This window comes from Aethalodelphis obliquidens, unplaced genomic scaffold (genome assembly GCF_003676395.1).
Source record: "Aethalodelphis obliquidens isolate GAN/ISIS:26980383/991018 unplaced genomic scaffold, ASM367639v1 scaffold73, whole genome shotgun sequence".
Classification (NCBI taxonomy): Eukaryota; Metazoa; Chordata; class Mammalia; order Artiodactyla; family Delphinidae; genus Aethalodelphis; species Aethalodelphis obliquidens.
In genome coordinates, this window is record NW_020838017.1 from 6,072,963 (window position 1) to 6,090,899 (window position 17,937).

Genomic DNA, 17,937 nt, shown 5'->3' on the forward strand with positions numbered 1-17,937 from the left:
AAAAAAAAAAAAAAAAAAAAAAAAAAAACAGAAAAAAGACGACGGTGACCTGACACTGAAGCACGGCCTAAAAAACTATTCCGGATTTCCCTGGCGGTCCAGTGGTTAGGACTCCAGTCTTCCACTGCAGGGAAACAAACAAACCTATTCCAAGTTAGCAGTTAAAGAATCGAAGTCCTCTGGCCAGTTAAACACTTCCTAACATAAATACACATGCACGTTCATAAACATGCCGCTTGGGCTTTTCGGAAGGCACCTACCTCACTGTTGGCGCTTTCGACGAACGACCCCCCGAACATGGCAGCCATCCACTTGCAGCTGCAGATCAGCAGCGGTTTGTGGGCACTGATGGCTCCGTCGTCCAACTTAAATGTCACATCTGCCCAAGGATGCAGGAAGCACAAGCGTGAGCCAACCTCCCCGAGAAACTTCCACCCACGCGCCTCAGCCTACATCTCTCGTCTTCTCTCCTCCATACCTTTAAGCACTGATGTTGTGTCCACCCCTCCCCAACCTCCCCGGCACCCCCCGACCTCCCGCCTTGGGCACACCCAATTCTCACCGTGTCCTCCGAGGATTAAGGAGTAAGCAGTTAAAATTACACAAAGGGTCACAACACAAATTCTCTGAACCATAAAGTAACGTAAAGGAGAGGAATATTTTTTCAGCCTTATTATGAAAAATTTCAAACATAGAGAACAGTGGAAAGAATAGTACAACGACAACTTGCTTTTCACATGCTTAACATTTTGTCATGTTTGCCTTAGTGATATATATATTTATATATTTTACATTTATGTAGACATTTTTTAACAGCATGATACTTCACTCCTAACTACTTTATTAATAAAGAATTTTCTAAAAATAAGAACATTCTCCTAGATAACCATACCATTATTATTTTTAAGAAAATTAGGATCCCTAATATCATCCATTATCTAGTTCATATTCAAATTTTTCTAATTACCCCCAATTGTATTTTATAGTTCGTTTGTTTTTTTTTTAAACAGAATCCAATTGAAGCTCCCACACTGTATTTGGTTAATATACCTCTGTAGTAAGGAAAGGGAGATTTCATCACGTTCACTTAAGGTCTATTGTTTACTTTACTGTGGGTTTGTGACACTTCTTAACTTTCAAGACTGCTTCTGTACCATGACGGTCAATGTCTGGAGTAAATATTACGCAAAGCTTCAAAATTAATGAACAGATTCAGCTACCCCCTATTACATGTATATTACTATGACAGGCATTATGAAAGAGAAAGAGAAGAATACAAGTATCCCGGTAAATAGAAGTCAGGAAGTCAAAGTTTTACAATGAAACATACACAGAGAGGACAATTACAGAACAAAAACGGCACAAGCCTGTAAGATAGGACAAGCATGGGCCAGTCGCCCATCTTGGATACAGGCCACCAGGGTGCTTAAGCAATTACATAAGGGTGCCGTGGGCAGCCCTCGGCACAGTTATCAAAGACAACGAAGGAGCAGGAAGGATACAGATGAGCAGGGTAAAGGAGGGTGAGAAGTGAAAGGAGAGGGATTAGAGACAGATGACGCTTTCCAGGTGGGAATGCAGAGGGTCACCGAAATGGCCTCGGGAACAAAGGTCACTGATTTTTGTCATGGGTGTGTGCCGAAGGGTCAAAACAGACTTGATCAGGGAAGGAATCCTGGAGGGCAGTTGTGAGCATCAAACCGACTGGCTGAGGCTCACGGGTAGCTCGACCTACCCTTGAGAAGCACTGTGACAGCACGGGGCTTTAGGGGGCAGCTTGCGTTCAAATCCTGGCTCAGTCATTTACAACCTGTGTAACCGTGGGCCAGTTACCTAACCTCTGTCCCTCCGTTTCCCCATCTGCAAAACGGAGATCATCAGATTTAACCCTCAAGTCTGTGAGAATGAAATAAGCAAAATACGTGGAACTTGGGTACGTGGGGGAAGAGTACTTACGTACGCTAGTGACGGTTACCCTTCCCCTCCTCGTGTCTGGCTAACGTTTGATCAAAGGCAACCAGAGGTATCGATGACTTTGCCATTGGACCCACTCACCTGAGAACGTCCCCTTGCTGAGACACTCTTTTATCCGGTTGGCTTTCCGGACGTGAAACGCTTTCGTAATCTCCTGGTTCATGAAGGCTTCCTTGTTCATGATGTTCTCCACCATCATCCGCAAATCAAACATCTCTAGGACCTCTGCTATCTGAGCCAGGCCCACCAGATCCTTTTCCTTTTCATCCAGTTGCCCCGTATAGAGAAACTGGAGCAGGGTCCGGAAAGGGCCTGGCTGGACGGATGGGTCCATCCTGACCACAGTCATGGGGCCCACCCGCTTCGAAATGGGGTTGACCTGCATCTCCTTGTGCATGGCAACGAAGCCCTTACTCCAGCCTGACAGGGTCTGTGTCTCCGCCACTGAGCCCTCGGCCTCCAGCCCCGGGGTCTCCTGCTGGGACAGGTTCTGGCTTGAGGACATCCACTGATCGGCCTGAGGTGTCCTTGGGGTGCCCTCCTCCCTTTTCTCGTCTGGATCAAGACTCAGGGGCCGCCCCTGGAAATCCCTGCTCTGCTTCTCTTGCTCACAGGCTCCTTCGCTCCAATGGGGGGTTTCTTCACATTCCATTAAAAAGAGATCATAAAATTTGGAAGAGGAGGTAGCGAGGTAAATCCGGTGTGCGAAGATCTGCTCCTGGTCCTGGAGGATGAACAGGACGTCAGCGCACAGAGGATTGTCCAGTAAACAGGCGGCTTCGTTCGTCCCCGTGGAGGGACATTCTGGAACTTTGATGACCGGTGGAGGGGCTTTTGGAGGTAGGAACGGTGCCTGAAGTAGAGGTTTCTGGACTTTCTTTAGGTGGGATTTCCAGAACTGCAGGTGCCGGCGGGAAATGAGGGCGGCTCGGATTGCATTGTCAAACACGTCCTTGATTCCAAACTGGTCAAACACGCTTGTTTCATAGTAGGGTATGCCCAGTTCCTTTGCAACCTCTCGGCCTTTTTCTGGGGGCAAGATATCCCCTCTCTTTATGGGCCTGAAATAGAATACTTTAAAAATTAGAATCAGTCTTCTTTCAGGAAAGAAAATAGTAACCAGGGCCTATCTAAGCACCTACATGGATTATACATTTAAAATCCTATTCAGGCTTTTAACCAGACTCTTGAAAAATCTACCAACCTTAAGACTTGCAAATATAAAGGACTTAGGACTGCAGGAGAAAAAAAAAAATTGCTTCTGGTAGTAACAACAGTAACTCAAGTATGAGCCATTTGCTAGCTATGTGATCCTGGACAAGTTACTTAACCTCTTTAAGCCTTGGTTTTCCCATCTGTAAAATAGGAAGAATAATAGTGAGTACTTGCATCTCAAAGGACGATTGGAAGGTTTAAATGAGATATTTGCCCAGCACAGTACCTGTTCCACAGTAAGCGCTTGAGACACGTTGGCTGTTATCATCATTGCCACCATCATCTGCATCATTTTCATTATTATCCCCTTATGCTTACGTTTTGCTCTATACCTTAAAAATCAATCCATAGTCATTTTCTCACTTGAGCCCCAGAGCAACTCTATGGCTATTATATTTGTTCTACATTCTGAAGAAACTGAGGCAGAGAGGTTAAAGGGTTTGCCTAAGGTCACATTTGCAAGTTGCTGAGAGACCTTTCCTAAGCAATGAGAGTCTAGAACTCCCTGGTTCTAGACTAAATGGTCCATGTCCGACAGCTCGTTAAGTCTCCTCTATTAGGTGTGTGAGCCTTATTTCATATCTCACTGCTTCTCTTTACTTCCACACCCTTCAGTCAAGCCCTCATCATCTTTTGCCTGGACTAGTACATGAGCCTCTGAACTCATCTTTCTTCAGATTCTCCACATTTTCTGTCACAGTGCTCACTGTTGCACGAAAATTCCTCACATAATACAAGTATGACTTAGCCGCAGTTCTTTAAAAAAACTTCCTCTGGTTCCACAGAGCCCATGGAATAAAGTCTGCACCCTTTAGACCGGCACACAAGGCCCGCTTACAATCTAATCAAAACCCAGGAAGCCAAATGTCTGGAAGCAGTACTGGCAGAAGAGTGCTGTAATTATGGCATTGCCGTGGTCAAGACACAGATGGATTCCAGAATGTAGGCAAGATGGGATCTGTCGTTATACTCTTCACACACACATCCTTGGTTCTGAGACACACTCTTAGGAGATGATCTTCCTAAATAAATATTTGGCTTACGAGACCAAGGGTGATGTGTGTGACAGGCACCGGCCTTAGGAACAATAAGAATACTGGGTAGAATTTGGATTTGAGGACCTAGATGGAAAACTGCAGCTTGTTGTAAAGGCGGAAGGGAAGTGCAGAGAGGGAGAAGGGTTAACTTCATCACAAACTGATGAATCTCTTTAAGGCTTAGCTCAGATGCCACCTCCTTCATCAAATCTCAGAACTGTCTATGGAAAGGACTGTCCCCTGGAGCTCTGTAACTCTCCTCCAGGCCTCCGCACATCCACGGTGTGAGGCCCGACTATCCTAACCTTTGAAACAGAAAGTTCCGGGGCCAGGGGCTCATCTCTCATTTGCCCAGAGTCCTCTTTCCCTCTACGTGGCTTACGATATTCAATTCCTAGTCCCTGCATTTAAGAATAGAAGGAACATGAATTGTTTTCAGAACATTCATCCAAGACATACCTAGAACATCAGAAATTATCTCAACAAAGTACCATTTGCTTTTGCTGTGAGAGCATAAAAACTTGTATCTGTATAAAATTTTCTAACAACCCTATTAAGGCAAGTACCTGCCTGGAAGGAAGGTATTAATATCAACATTTTGGGGAAAGCTATGCTCACCAGCAAAAAATGGAGTTAAGCATAAAACGTATAAAATTATTTTTTAAAGGAGAATATTGAAGGAGCACAGCTTTTGGAAAAACACTTATTCCATGCCCCCGCCACCAAGATTGGTATCCACATTTTATACAGACTGAAACAAACTCTCCTTCAAGTTGTATTTTAAACGTGTGATGCTCTAAACATATCACCACTAGAGCCATTTGAAAAGCAGTTTTGCAACCATAGGTGTATATAATTTTTTAAAACTTGACACTGCCAACTTGGGAATGAAATACTCTCAGAGGTTAGATGGAGGAAAATGAGAAGATTAAAAACACCTGGATAGGGCTTCCCTGGTGGCGCAGTGGTTGAGAGTCCGCCTGCCGATGCAGGGGACACGGGTTCGTGCCCCGGTCTGGGAAGATCCCACATGCCGCGGAGCGGCTGAGCCCGTGAGCCATGGCCGCTGAGCCTGCGCGTCCGGAGCCTGTGCTCCGCAACGGGAGAGGCCACAGCAGTGAGAGGCCCGCGTACCGCAAAACAAAACAAAACAAACACCTGGATATATGTGTTTGCATGAACCTGATGTTCCTGGGGGCAAGAATTATGGCTGATGGCTCTGAACGTCAGTTAACTTTACTATAATATAATTTCCAGAAAGACATTATTATGAGTAGCTAACAGTTTGTTTACTACTTTACAAAGTTCAAAGCACTTTTATACACTCCGTATCATAATTAGAGAACTCACTTCAATCGCTGGTCAACCATTTTACAAAAATGGGCTCCTGCCTAAGAGGTGAGAGGGGTCAGGGACACACACCCCTTCCTCATGTTCAACAAGCAAACCTAAAGCATATGGCTGACTGATGGGGCCCCAGAGCCACTGAAGAACAGAACCCAAGGCTACAGAGACATCTGCTACCTCTAAATTTTAATTTGGCCGGCACAGGGAAACGCTGAGTCCCTCGGCTTACCTTGCTAAAGGGCGTCTGGCTCTATTAACAGCCTCGAGATCGGCATAGCGGAGATCTAGCTGGCAGCCAACGAGAACAACAGGTGTGCGAGGGCAAAAGTGCTTGATTTCTTGATACCACATCGTTTTCACATGATTTAGGGAATTGGGATTAGCGATCGAAAAACAGAGGACCACAACGTCGGACCTAAAAGGAAATCACACAAGAAGCTGTATTTTGCCTTTTAACTTGTATTTTCTCTTTTATCATTATGGTTCCTCCCCTCCCCCATCCATCTAACGCCATATCATGTCACAGTTTAAAAAAAAAAAAGACCAGATATTAAAATACATCTTGGTGTCATGCAAACAGCCCATTAAGCCTCCACATTCCAGCACCCGCACAGCCTGAGTTCATTTCCATGTTGCACTGCAGAAGGGTTTCCAATGACGTTATTTTACAGTACGGATGGGTTATCCAAACTAGACTCAGGTCTGGAACCACCACATGCTGAACTATTTCTGTTCATCACAAGAAATAGTTTCAAGATAAAAGAAAATAATAAAAAAATACCATTTACCACTGTAAACAGAAAGATGATGATGACTCAATGAGATAAAGCAAACAGTTTACGCATTACAAAAAAATGTAACAGGTATTTGCTGTACAGGGTCGGCAAATACACAGAAGGATTCCTGCCCTTCTTCTCCCTTAAGCACACATGGAGAGAGCACAACCACTTATCTTTTTCTGAAAAGGAAAAGTCCTGAACTTGCAGGAATTTCGACTTTTTGCTGGGCGTAAGGCAAGAAGGTAGTATTTAACATAAAACTAGCCGGAGTTAGTCAGACGGCTAATAAGATGGATGAGAAAATGTTGGAAGCAGTTTCTCAAATGTGATACGTGACACAGAGCAGATATATGGAAAAAAGGAAAATTGTTTTATAGTCAGTTGTGACATAAGGATCTTCCATGTTTTATATAATAACTTATCATTCTAGGAGCCAAAGAACTGTTTTTACAAAACAGTTGTCAATTATGGTGTTTGACAGATAACTGCTAAAAGGTATCTTTAATAAGAATTATAAACCATCTTTCTAGGTTCAAATGTGCAGAATGATGACTGTGAAAACATGGAGGCAGAAGAATATAAAGAATAGAAAAAGTTATAACCAAGGATTCAAGACTATTTTGCAGCTATATTCAGAAATAAACTCACAATTTTATTAGATGTTAATTTATTGCCTTTATTGTTTATATAATGAGAAGAATCAAGTCGATGAATCAAAACACCATCTTTTTAAATCATTAATGAGCTTCTCTCCCTACATATCAATGAAGAGAAACAAATATATCCAGGCAACCATAAAATTTCTAAAAATAATCATTTGCAATGCAGCAAACTGCAGGGTGCTTACATTAAATGTAATTCACAAGTTGAGTATTTAAATTTATATCCAAGAAAAACTGCACCAGACCACGACAAGTAGAGGGGAAAATCCTGACATTAAAATATTTACTAATTATAAAAGAGGACCCTAGGACTCAAAGCAGATGAGTGTATTAATCTGCATGTTTAAAATGCCCTTGAAATAAAGATCTTATCAAAGATTCTTGGGTACTGGAAAATATAATGTGTGTAAAAATATGCATAACTATATAAATGAAAGGGAAGCATGTCTTGTCTCTGGGATTCTGATTTAGTTAGCAGAATATTCTGTGCACAGCCTCACTTCTAATCAGCATAAATAATAGTATCCAGTAAAGTCAAGAATGCTTTGAATGTTACATTTTTTAGGAGCTGAGTTTTCTATTATTCATAATCCTATTTATATAGGATATCTGATGCAGCTCTGCTGTAAGCTTCAGCCTGATCGTAAAATAAAGCTGCTAAGCATTCTGCACAGTGAGAATAATATGGCAGGATCTCAGGTTCCAAATCACAGGGAAGGAATTGAGAAAACGTATCCACCACCTAAATGTGGAACAGTACCTATTGATATAGGTATAAAATTTTTTCTAATTGGTGCCTTCTATTTCCATATTAAGGCACATGGCTATAAAGAAAATCATTCTCAGAGTTTAATTTATATGACAGACATGTAGCAAAATGTCAATTCTGCTATCTAGTTTTATGATACAGCATGTGAGGTTTTGAAATCGGAGCTAGCTCTGTTGCCAAGGTTACCGTGATAACACTCATGCCACTGAACCTATACTAGTTTCTATCCAGATGACCCGTAAACAAGTAAAGACAGGACCTTGGGGGCTGGAAAAAATGGCATCTCCTGATGATAGCAGCACAATGCCATTGCACAACACACGTCCGGAGGGCCCAACTTCTAACTATGTCACATCGATATCTCAGTGCATGAAATGCTGTTGGAAAGCCAGAAAAATAATTCAATGCTCTGTAAATATTTTGCCTCAAAAGGATGATAGTTAAAGAGAAGAGGCTGTACTGAGAGCAACGCTACCTCTGCAGCGAAAATAACTTGAGTCAAAATTCTATTTGCATCCTTGGAATAAAGTTATTCTTTTTCCTTTTTTGAAATGCATGTTTAGATGCTATGGGAATCTGTCCCCATGATTTTACATTAAAAGTAGTTTAAAAATTAGATCATATTTTATCTACCAACCTGCTTAAATGTCTTTAACCCTTGTTGATTTAAATACAAATTCAAGTTAAGAAACATTATGTACAGAGGCCTGCCATACGAATGTAGTGTTCTAAACCTGATTTTAAGCAAAAGCCTGAGAATCAATGGCCACAGGGACAGAGCTATAGAAAGACGCTGCTTTGACATATTCCTTCGCATCCCAGCATTCTTTTCTAATTCCTAATTCTCAACACATCAGGATCCTCTATGATATAAACACCTATATAATCAAGTAGCTAGTTTGAGAATGCCATTTATTCCCTCTAGATTTTGAGCCATTTTTCTATCTGGTCAAAGAGGCACAAGACCTGCAGCTAAGAATACCTCCAGCTTTAGGCAGAATTCCAAGGAGCTAGAGATACTAAATAACTTTTAATCAAAACATTCATTCCTGGGTGGAGACTGTTCAATGTCTGACACAAGCTGGTGTTTAAAAATGCCATTCCTGTGAAAGATAAAAAGAAAAAGGCAAGTTCTAGCACTTCTCCTTCTCTGGGCTCTGTTACACTTTTTTACTTTGAAGAGTTGAGTTTAAAAATAATTGGGAGGGGGAGGTGTGATGAGGACATTCTCACAGATTAGGCAGCAGAGTTGGCCTAGATATGACCTCAGGGTTCCTATTTCAGCTGTAAAAAGAATCTGATGGGATTTAAGTGGAGTCCTACAGCCATTTGGAGTAGAAAGCACGAGAATTCGAGAATACAGAGGCAAAGCACATAGGAGACAAAACTCTAAACTCCAGAACTTGAATATTGAGAAGGGTAGGAAAGGTTTGGATTTTTTTGGACCGGGCTAAGTGTCTGTATTAAAGAAAGCCAGGATTACAAAGGATTTTAGAGTGTTGCTGGCCTATGAATGTTTATTTTTTGGAGAAAAATGTGATTTATTGTTTCTAAGGGGAAAATATCAATATAAAAGTTTCACTAGGGTACTGATGCATCAAGTAATGGCCATGAAATAATGTTTTGATTAGACAATTGAAAAACAACCCAAAGTAAATCTATGTGTTGAAACAATTGCGGATCTCTAGTTTCATGGAGGGGTGGGACCAGAGAGAGACCTAGTCAGCCCCAAAACGCTTGAGCTGATAAAGCCAACCTCAGTTGTAGCAGTTCTTCTTCAGATATTAAACAAACAGAAAAGCATATTTTTTTCAGCTATCTTTCAAGGAGAACACTGGCCAAAGATAGCATGTGAAAGATTGGCAGAGATATTTGGATAACATAAGGCGTGCATGCAAAGTTGGGACCAATCTTTGTTGGAGGATTAAAGAAAACAAAATCTGAAAATAGTGCATCATACCCACATACCTTGGCCCGGGACAGACTTTTTAAAAAGTGTACTTTATTCATTACACTCTTTATTATATATGGCTATGGGCGTAGAGTGAAATTTTTTTTATGTGAAGTCTTTAAAGAATAGATTGAAATTAAATACATGGCGGATTTTCCTTTTAAGGTAATAATGTGTATATATACATTTTTTTTTCGTTTTCAAGCTAGACTTTAAACATTAAATGCCACATATTTTCATGGCCTGTCTATAATACCTACAGTCAAATTAGCAAACTTGGTGGGAAAAGATCAGGGAAGCAAACAGAAGCTAAGTTTATCCTTTGAAGAAGTGATTAAAAAGGGTAGATAGGGCTTCCCTGGTGGCGCAGTGGTTGGGAGTCCGCCTGCCGATGCAGGGGACACGGGTTCGTGCCCCGGTCCGGGAGGATCCTACATGCCGCGGAGCGGCTGGGCCCGTGAGCCATGGCCGCTGAGCCTGCGCGTCCGGAGCCTGTGCTCCGCGACGGGAGAGGCCACAACAGTGAGAGGCCCGCGTACGGCAAAAAATAAAAATAAAATTAAAAAAAAAAAAGGTAGATAATTATTATTAAAAATTTGCTGTTAGGAATAAATTTTCTATGTTCTTTCCTATCACAAAAGTGCTTTCCATCTTTTTAGTTTCTCTTCCCTTTTCTTCCCTTTTCTACTTTGCCATCACTGTCCAGCTAAGGAGCCATGGGCCTTGGGTTTTCTTATCTGCTTAGGTGAAAAAAATAATTGCTAAATTATCCTTTATCTAAGTAAGACCAGGCCAACGCAGGCAACATGAAGGATAGTGGATTCCATGCAGTCCTCCAGATAGCTGTGAGCAGGGCATCCGAGGGCCCTTCTCTGGTGTGCCAGTTTTGCTTGGGTCTCTTGCTGATGAATACTTGGTAACCAAGAGTAAGCTACCAATTCTATTTACCTGAGTCTTGCTTGGAAGTATCTCCTTTTTAACATATACTTTTAAGCCTTTCTATGTCACTACTGCCTATTATTATTTCTTTAGTAGAGACTACCATATCCTTTATATATTGGTAGAGATCATGATCACATTTCAATGGTTTCTTTGTCAATGTACACAAATCCTCTTCTGGCAAAGACTCAAGTAGGAGTCCCTGACCTCCTTCTCCCCACTGATAACCGAGGTAGCCTCTACGGAAACGTTTTCAAAACCATTCATGTCAGCAATACACCTTTCATGCATATAATCTGACAGCGCTGTGCAAACAGACAGATCAAAACAGCACGAAACAGCTGGGAGCATGGCAGAGAAAAGGAATGTGTAACACGTGGCTTTGGAAAATTTTAGTAGGGGAGCAGCCCGGTGTGTATGAGATGCGGAGGGAGTTGTCAGTGATGGTGAACATAACCACCTGGAGATGAATGGCTGTGTGAGCTCACACTCATGGAGAATGGAGAGGCCTGTAGGGGAGTGCCTGGCAGGGGATCTAGGGAGAGCAGGGCAGTACCATGCAGTGCCCTGGATGTGAGCAGAGAAATCAAGTCAATACTTTACCAATAGCAGTGAGGCTTCTTAAGTACAGATGTTATGTGGGGAAAACTGTGAAAACACCCTGAAATATATCCAGATTGGGGAGTGATTAGCATGCGTAACTATTTCTTCCAAGCCCGTAACTGCATGTTTAGTAGGAAGCAACATTTTAAACCAGTCTTCCCCCACCCTCCAAAAATGGGACCAAGCGATGCACACTCTCAAGTACAGGGAAGCCATGTCAACATCCCACCAATGCCACCAAATCCTAAAATAGATAATACTCAAGTCTTAAAAATGGTTGGTTCTGCCATCATAGTGCAGATATCCCAGAAGGCAATGGCCTGACCATATAGAAAGCTGTGGGTTATCATCTTTTGGAAACCAGCTTTTTTTTTAACTTGATATCCCATTTTTCTATCTATGCTCCCTTTAGTGTACAAATCTTCTCTGACTTATAATGGGGTTATGTCCTGGTAAACCCATCTAAATTGAAAATATCATAAATCAAAAATGCATTTAATATACTTAACCTACCAAACATCATAGCTTAGTCTCGCCTACCCTAAATGTGCTCAGAACACTTACATTAGCATACAGTTGGGCAACATCTAACAAAAAGCCTATTTTATAATCAAGTATTGCATATCTCATGTAGCTTATAGGACACTGTACTGAATGTGCAGAATGGCTGTCTGGGTACAGAGTGGTTGTAAATGTATCAGTTGTTTACCCTGGTGACTGCGTGGCTCCCTGCCAATGCGCAGCAGCATGAGAGCGTACAGTACCACATTTCGCTAGCCTGGGAAAAGATCAAAATTCAAAGTATGTTTGCTACTGAATGTGTATCGCTTTTGCACCATCGTAAAGTAGAAAAATTGTAAATAGGACTATTATAAGTCAGAGACTGTCTGTATTCTTACACCTCACACAATCATCAGAAGAAGTGGAGTGCATGTGAAATTGGGTGAAGCACAAGTAATTAAGTAAAAGAAATAGCTTAAGCAATCTCATTTAACTCCTGATCAATGAAAGCAGGAAACACTGATACAGAGAAGGCTTCCTTGACAGGAGAAAGTGAAATCGTGGTAATAAATTCTCTGCCTAAACTCCACCTCATTCCCATTTCTCTTCGGCTTGCCCTGAAGCTACATGACTGAGGAAATGCCTTCCTGCACTGTTTTCTCCTAAGAGCAAGACCAGCTGCGCATGTAACAGTGCCTACATGTCAGCTAGATGGCCAGATGGGAGGGCTCTGGAATTAACCTCCTGACTCTTCTGAAACGAAACTGGGTGAACCAGCAAGATCATCGCACCACTCTCACCCAGGCTTCTCCCCAATCCTCTGTGAATCAATAAAGGTACAAGGACTTGCCAAGTCACTTATCCAGTATCAATAAGCAATCATTCAATCATTTCTCCCAGAAATATTAACTGATAACCTACTATGTGCCAGGTGCTCTTCCAGACATTTGTGTCTTTAACAAGTTAAAGACACAAATCACTGTTTTCATTGTGCTAACCCTCGTCATGCTTATATTCAACTGGAGAATAGAGACAAAAAGCAAGAAAAATAGGTAAGATATTTAGTATGCTAGGTGGTGACAAGTGCTAAGGAGGAGATATAGTGGGGAAGGGGGACAGAAATATTGGGGAGCATAAGCTGCTGCTGAAATGAGGTGGCCGTGGAGGGCCTTACTGAGAAGGTGACATTTCAGGAGAGACCTGAAGGAAGTGAAGGAGCTGACACGTTGATATCTGCGGGGAGAACACTGTGGAAGAGGGAACGGCTAGTGCAAAGGTCCTGAGGCAGGAGCATTCCTGGGGTGTTTTCCTGAGGGCGAGGGGGAAAACAGCAGGAGCTGAGCTCAGAGAGGCAATGCTGGGCTGAGGTACAGAGGGCCTAATGGGTGTCTGGCTCTTACTCGGAGTGAACTGGTAGACGATTAGGGGTTTTTGAGCAGAATGACTTAATTTATGTGTTAACAGGATCACCCCACTGCCATCATGAGAACTGACCAAATGGTGGTGGGGCGTGGGTTGTCAGGAGGGATAAGACAGAAGGAGAGGCCAGTTAAAAAATAATAATCCAGAGGGAGATGGTGGTGACTTCGGCCTGGGAGTGGTGCAGGTGGTGAGAAGTGGCTGCGTTCTTTATACACGTGGAAGCTAGAGCCACCGGGGTTTGCTGATGGAGCAGGTGTCAGATATGACCAAAAGGAGTCAAGAATGATGGTGGAATTTTTGCTCAGAGAAATTCTTTCTTCCCTGTTCCTGGTACTGACATCTTTAGCTCAGCACTTTAACACTGAATTGTAACTCTTTAAAATGTTGCTGTCTTTCCCCATTACTCTTTGAGTCTCATTTTTAGGGATTTTGTTCTGTTCCTACTAGTTTCTCTCCCATTGTGCACAACACAGTGTTTGTAACAAAAGAAGCCCTCAGTGACTGTTTATCAAATAAAATGGCCTTATAGATATTGCAGGATGTAGATGCAAATATGTCTGCAGACTCAACATCTAAAAGAAATAAATTTGGGCCTAAAATAAGTCAGTTAGGGGATATGCTTAAAGTTTTAATGAAAAAATGATATGTGAGCTATTACATTTCTTCAGACAATTATGGCTGAAAGATAGCTATATAATATCTCTGGTATATAGCAGAGATTATCCACTAAAAATATATCTTTAAATTATTTGGATTTATCTTAAAAATCTATTTACCCATCTAATTGGATACTTTCATAATGGCAGAATAAAAATGGATTAATGATCTCTTCTAGGAATTAGATTGTATCCAGAAACAAAGGAAATATAAAGAAATGGGCAGGTTACTTTCAGGATTAATTCTGGGTTAGTTTCACAGAATTAAGGCTTAACATAACACCCTCTATTTCACAGACCATCTTGTTTTTTAAAAAACATGCCAACTCTCCTGCCCCACCCCAAAAGTACTAAAATAGAAAGATAACCAAGGTGATAAGTTTAGAACAGATTTTTGCTTCTTTGTTTTATCTTCTGGTAATTCAGTACTTTGTCCTTCTAACTATATTTTCTAGGCCGAGAGGCAGAGGAGTTCTGGGGAGAGAACAAAGTAGTGGAATAATTTTGGAAATCTAATAAATGGTCAAAATTAAAAGTTATTGATACGATTATTGTTAAGATTCACTAAGAAAAATATCTGTGAAAGTGGTCTGTAAACCATATGGTACCAATTATTGTCAGACAAATACGATTATGGGTTCAAAAGTCACCGAAGACATATCTTGTATATTGCAGCTAATAAGAATGGCAGGACATTCTCATCAAGAGATCTTTCCCTTTTGGCTGACTAGCTCATTGATATGGAATTGCTGAAAGATGGTAATAGAAGCATCCTCTGAGGACACTGCAGAATTACCCAGCAGCTGTCTCTTTCTTCTTACCACCTAATTTATAAGGGAAAACTGTACGGGCTGAAATATCTATTTCTTCATCAGATGATTCCAGTATAGAAACACCACAAACTGATGTTTTCTCTTTGTCCAAGGATGAAAAGTCAACAAACTTAGCTGTATTTGACCCAACTTGTCAAGCTTGCAGTTATTAAGTAGTAACAGCAAAAAGGTAAAAAGAAGGTAGAACACACGATGTTAATGCATTGAACAGTATATATGTCCCTTATTCTCCTTACCCATCTCAGTGGCCACGTTATTCATATGTCTGCGGCATCTTTTGGGTCCACAAATGCTTTCCTGGGCTCAACCATAACGGACTGTCTTTCCCAGTCATGTGACCAGTGTTTGGGCAGCAGCCAGCATCCTTCCAGGTCCCGGAACATGACTGACCCCAGTCATCAACCAAGCCCTGTTCCTGTCTCATTTGGCACTGCTGCTTCCCAAGGACAATTTCATCCCGGGAACAGGGCTGGGTTGCGCACAGGGATCCCAGCTCTTCTGATACTGTGTCTTCTGGTTACAGTACAAGATGTACCAGTTCAGAGCAGGAAGGACAGTGGAGGACAGTAGGCTGGGGATGGCACAGAGCACGGCACAGACATATTTTCTCTGTGCCAGATGATTTGGCATGACTGCAATCCTATGCTTGAGTACTTTAGTACAGAATCCATAAATTTCCAGTACGTTAAAAAATTTTAATTACTTGTATGCATTTAGTCTAACATATTTTTGTTTTGGATTAGCACAAAGCAGTAATAATCCACTTTCAACTGTTTTAGTTAATGCCCTCATCTATGGGTAAATGGAGTACCATAAGTATATAATTATTTTTTAAAATGATTCTTGTAAAGGTCTTGGAAATGATACCCAGAGGAGAAACAAACTATAGTTGGAAAAACATTAGTGTTAATACATGTAATTCTGTTTAAGAATACTCATTCAAACAAGGCATTCCCCCCACCGCCCCAATTTATAAATTCAAAAATTTGGCAAAAAATGGGGAGGTTTGTGGCTTACTATGCTTCCCTCCTTTTTCTCTTGGTCTCGCACCATTCTCTAGCTCCAGAAAGGACCAACTACGAAAGAGAAAATTGTTACTATTTGATGGAGAAATGGAAAACTTTCAGGAATGTGGTGTCCTTCATTCAGTTATCACAGGGTGCCTGCTCAAATATATCTTCTCAGAAAAAGATACAAACAGGACCACAGCCAAAGACACAGGCCACTTGGGTGAATTACGATCCACACAGCTGAGGGCTCTGTCTCTGGGAAAAGGGATCCAGCATGATTTGGGGACAATTTGATAGTGTCCCATCATTAGCTTTGAGATGCCAGAACCATTCCATTTCCCATGTTCAGCTATTAAGGATCTCGTCTTATTTTTTTCGCCCCTAAGTTCATACAAATGATTTCTATTGATATTTTCAATGAGAACTAAGTTTAAGTTCTATAAATAATCAAAACATACATTGTCAGCCATGAAAATTTCCTCACATATCATAGACTACTTAGACGGCCCATAAAAATATTTTATTTAAAAAATTATTCAGCTACAATTGAAATGCACTAAACTTTGTATACTTAAGGTGCTCAATGTGATTAGCTTTGACATAGGTATACACTCTCCATACTGTCATCCCAGTCAGTAAAACAAGTATTTCCATCACCCTGAAAGTGTCCTTGTGTCCCTTGGTAATCCCTCCTTCCCTCCATCCTCTTTCCCAGGCAGCGAGTGTTCTCTTTTCTGTCAGTATAGATTACGCTGCATTTTCTAGAATTTTACAGCAAGGGATCCACACACAGTATGTGCTCTTTTTTCCCCGGTTTCCCTCACTCGAAAGCTCTCTCCAGCATTCATGACATTCTTCCCGTCTGGCTGAGGTTCAGTAGAGAGTATTGTGATGTTTCCGTGACAGTGTTTAGCAAAGCATGGCCTGAGGACTGGCTGCTTTCGGATCATCCAGGTACGGGCTAAAACATGCCGGTTCACCTCCCCCCAGATCTCTGACATCAGGTAACCGGTAGCTTCGGCATAATCAACTATGAGAAGTAGCAGTTTTAGTCGAACCTCTTAGGGAACAACTACTCCTGTCCCTTGGTCCAACTAGCTGCTCTTCTAATGTCTTTCTACTGTTTTCTATAACTTGGGCAAGTCTTAGTCCTTTATGCCATAGCAGGACGAAATATCTTTAGGAAACAAGCTGCAGTAGTTTTCCTAGATCCCTCTGGACCACACATTTAGAAGTGGTTTGGATGACTTTTCCATAAAGTACCCGCATTGGGAACTTTCCTCCCTTTGCTGATTTGTTACCCATTTATAAAGTTCACCTTCAGGGCCAGGACTTGGGTGAAGAGTGAAGCACTGGCCTCAGGTGCAAAATTTAAAGAGGTGCCCAAAACCTCAGTAATCCAGATGAACACTATTTTTTCAAAAATCAAAATTAAGGTAAAAAAAAAAATCCATGATGAGCAAAATACCAAAATTTTAAATAAGGTCAGGACCAGTAACATTTGCCATGCTGAGCCTGAGACAGAAAGAAAAGATCAGTTAACAGTGATCCTATCTTTTCTTTCTTTTTTTTTTTTTTTTTTTTGCTGTACGCGGGCCTCTCACTGTTCTGGCCTCTCCCGTCGCGGAGCACAGGCTCCGGACGTGCAGGCTCAGCGGCCATGGCTCACGGGCCCAGCCGCTCCGCGGCATGTGGGATCTTCCCGGACCGGGGCACGAACCCGCGTCCCCTGCATGGGCAGGCGGACTCTCAACCACCGCGCCACCAGGGAAGCCCGATCCTATCTTTTAAAAATTATTATGATTTACATTTTACACCCAAGGTGAGTGCCTCACCCTCATCCTAGCCCTGGCCCTCTTCCACTTGATATGTTTTTCTGTCTGACAGGCTGTTTGCCATCCTGAAGTCATCATCAGAATGTTAGTTCTGGCCAAGCGTTTAGAAAGTGCCACGGACGAGAACTACTTCAAAATACTTTCCTGAGGCACATTCGTTGTTTCTTGCTTTTTTCCCATGCCATTAACCACAACTTCGGCCAATCCCAAACAAAGACATAAACACTGGTCACCCACAGTCCTGAATTTTTTAAAGGGCCTCAACCAGGCATTCAAGATGAGATGTATTCATGCTGTATCTGATTACATGTGCCTTCAACGTGAAACTAGAGCTGTCTTATCTAAACAGATACACAGAAACCATGGCTCTGATTGATGTTATCATTTAAAACATGTAGTGTACT

The 17,937-nt window shown here is 41.8% G+C and overlaps 1 protein-coding gene across 6 annotated transcripts in view; it reads right to left on the reverse strand.

Moving 5' to 3' along the window:
* Positions 1-17,937, reverse strand: part of RHOBTB1 (Rho related BTB domain containing 1) — a 68,024-nt gene that overhangs the window by 13,382 nt on the left and 36,705 nt on the right. For 5 of the 6 annotated variants that reach the window (XM_027091887.1, XM_027091888.1, XM_027091892.1 and 2 more), the window contains 3 exons: positions 5,803-5,988; positions 2,056-3,035; positions 261-379 (listed from right to left, as the gene is read on the reverse strand). In XM_027091887.1, the coding sequence (XP_026947688.1) occupies positions 261-379; positions 2,056-3,035; positions 5,803-5,988 (1,285 nt within the window). The remainder of the gene's footprint in view (positions 1-260; positions 380-2,055; positions 3,036-5,802; positions 5,989-17,937) is intronic. The other variant, XM_027091891.1, reaches the window with a different exon arrangement.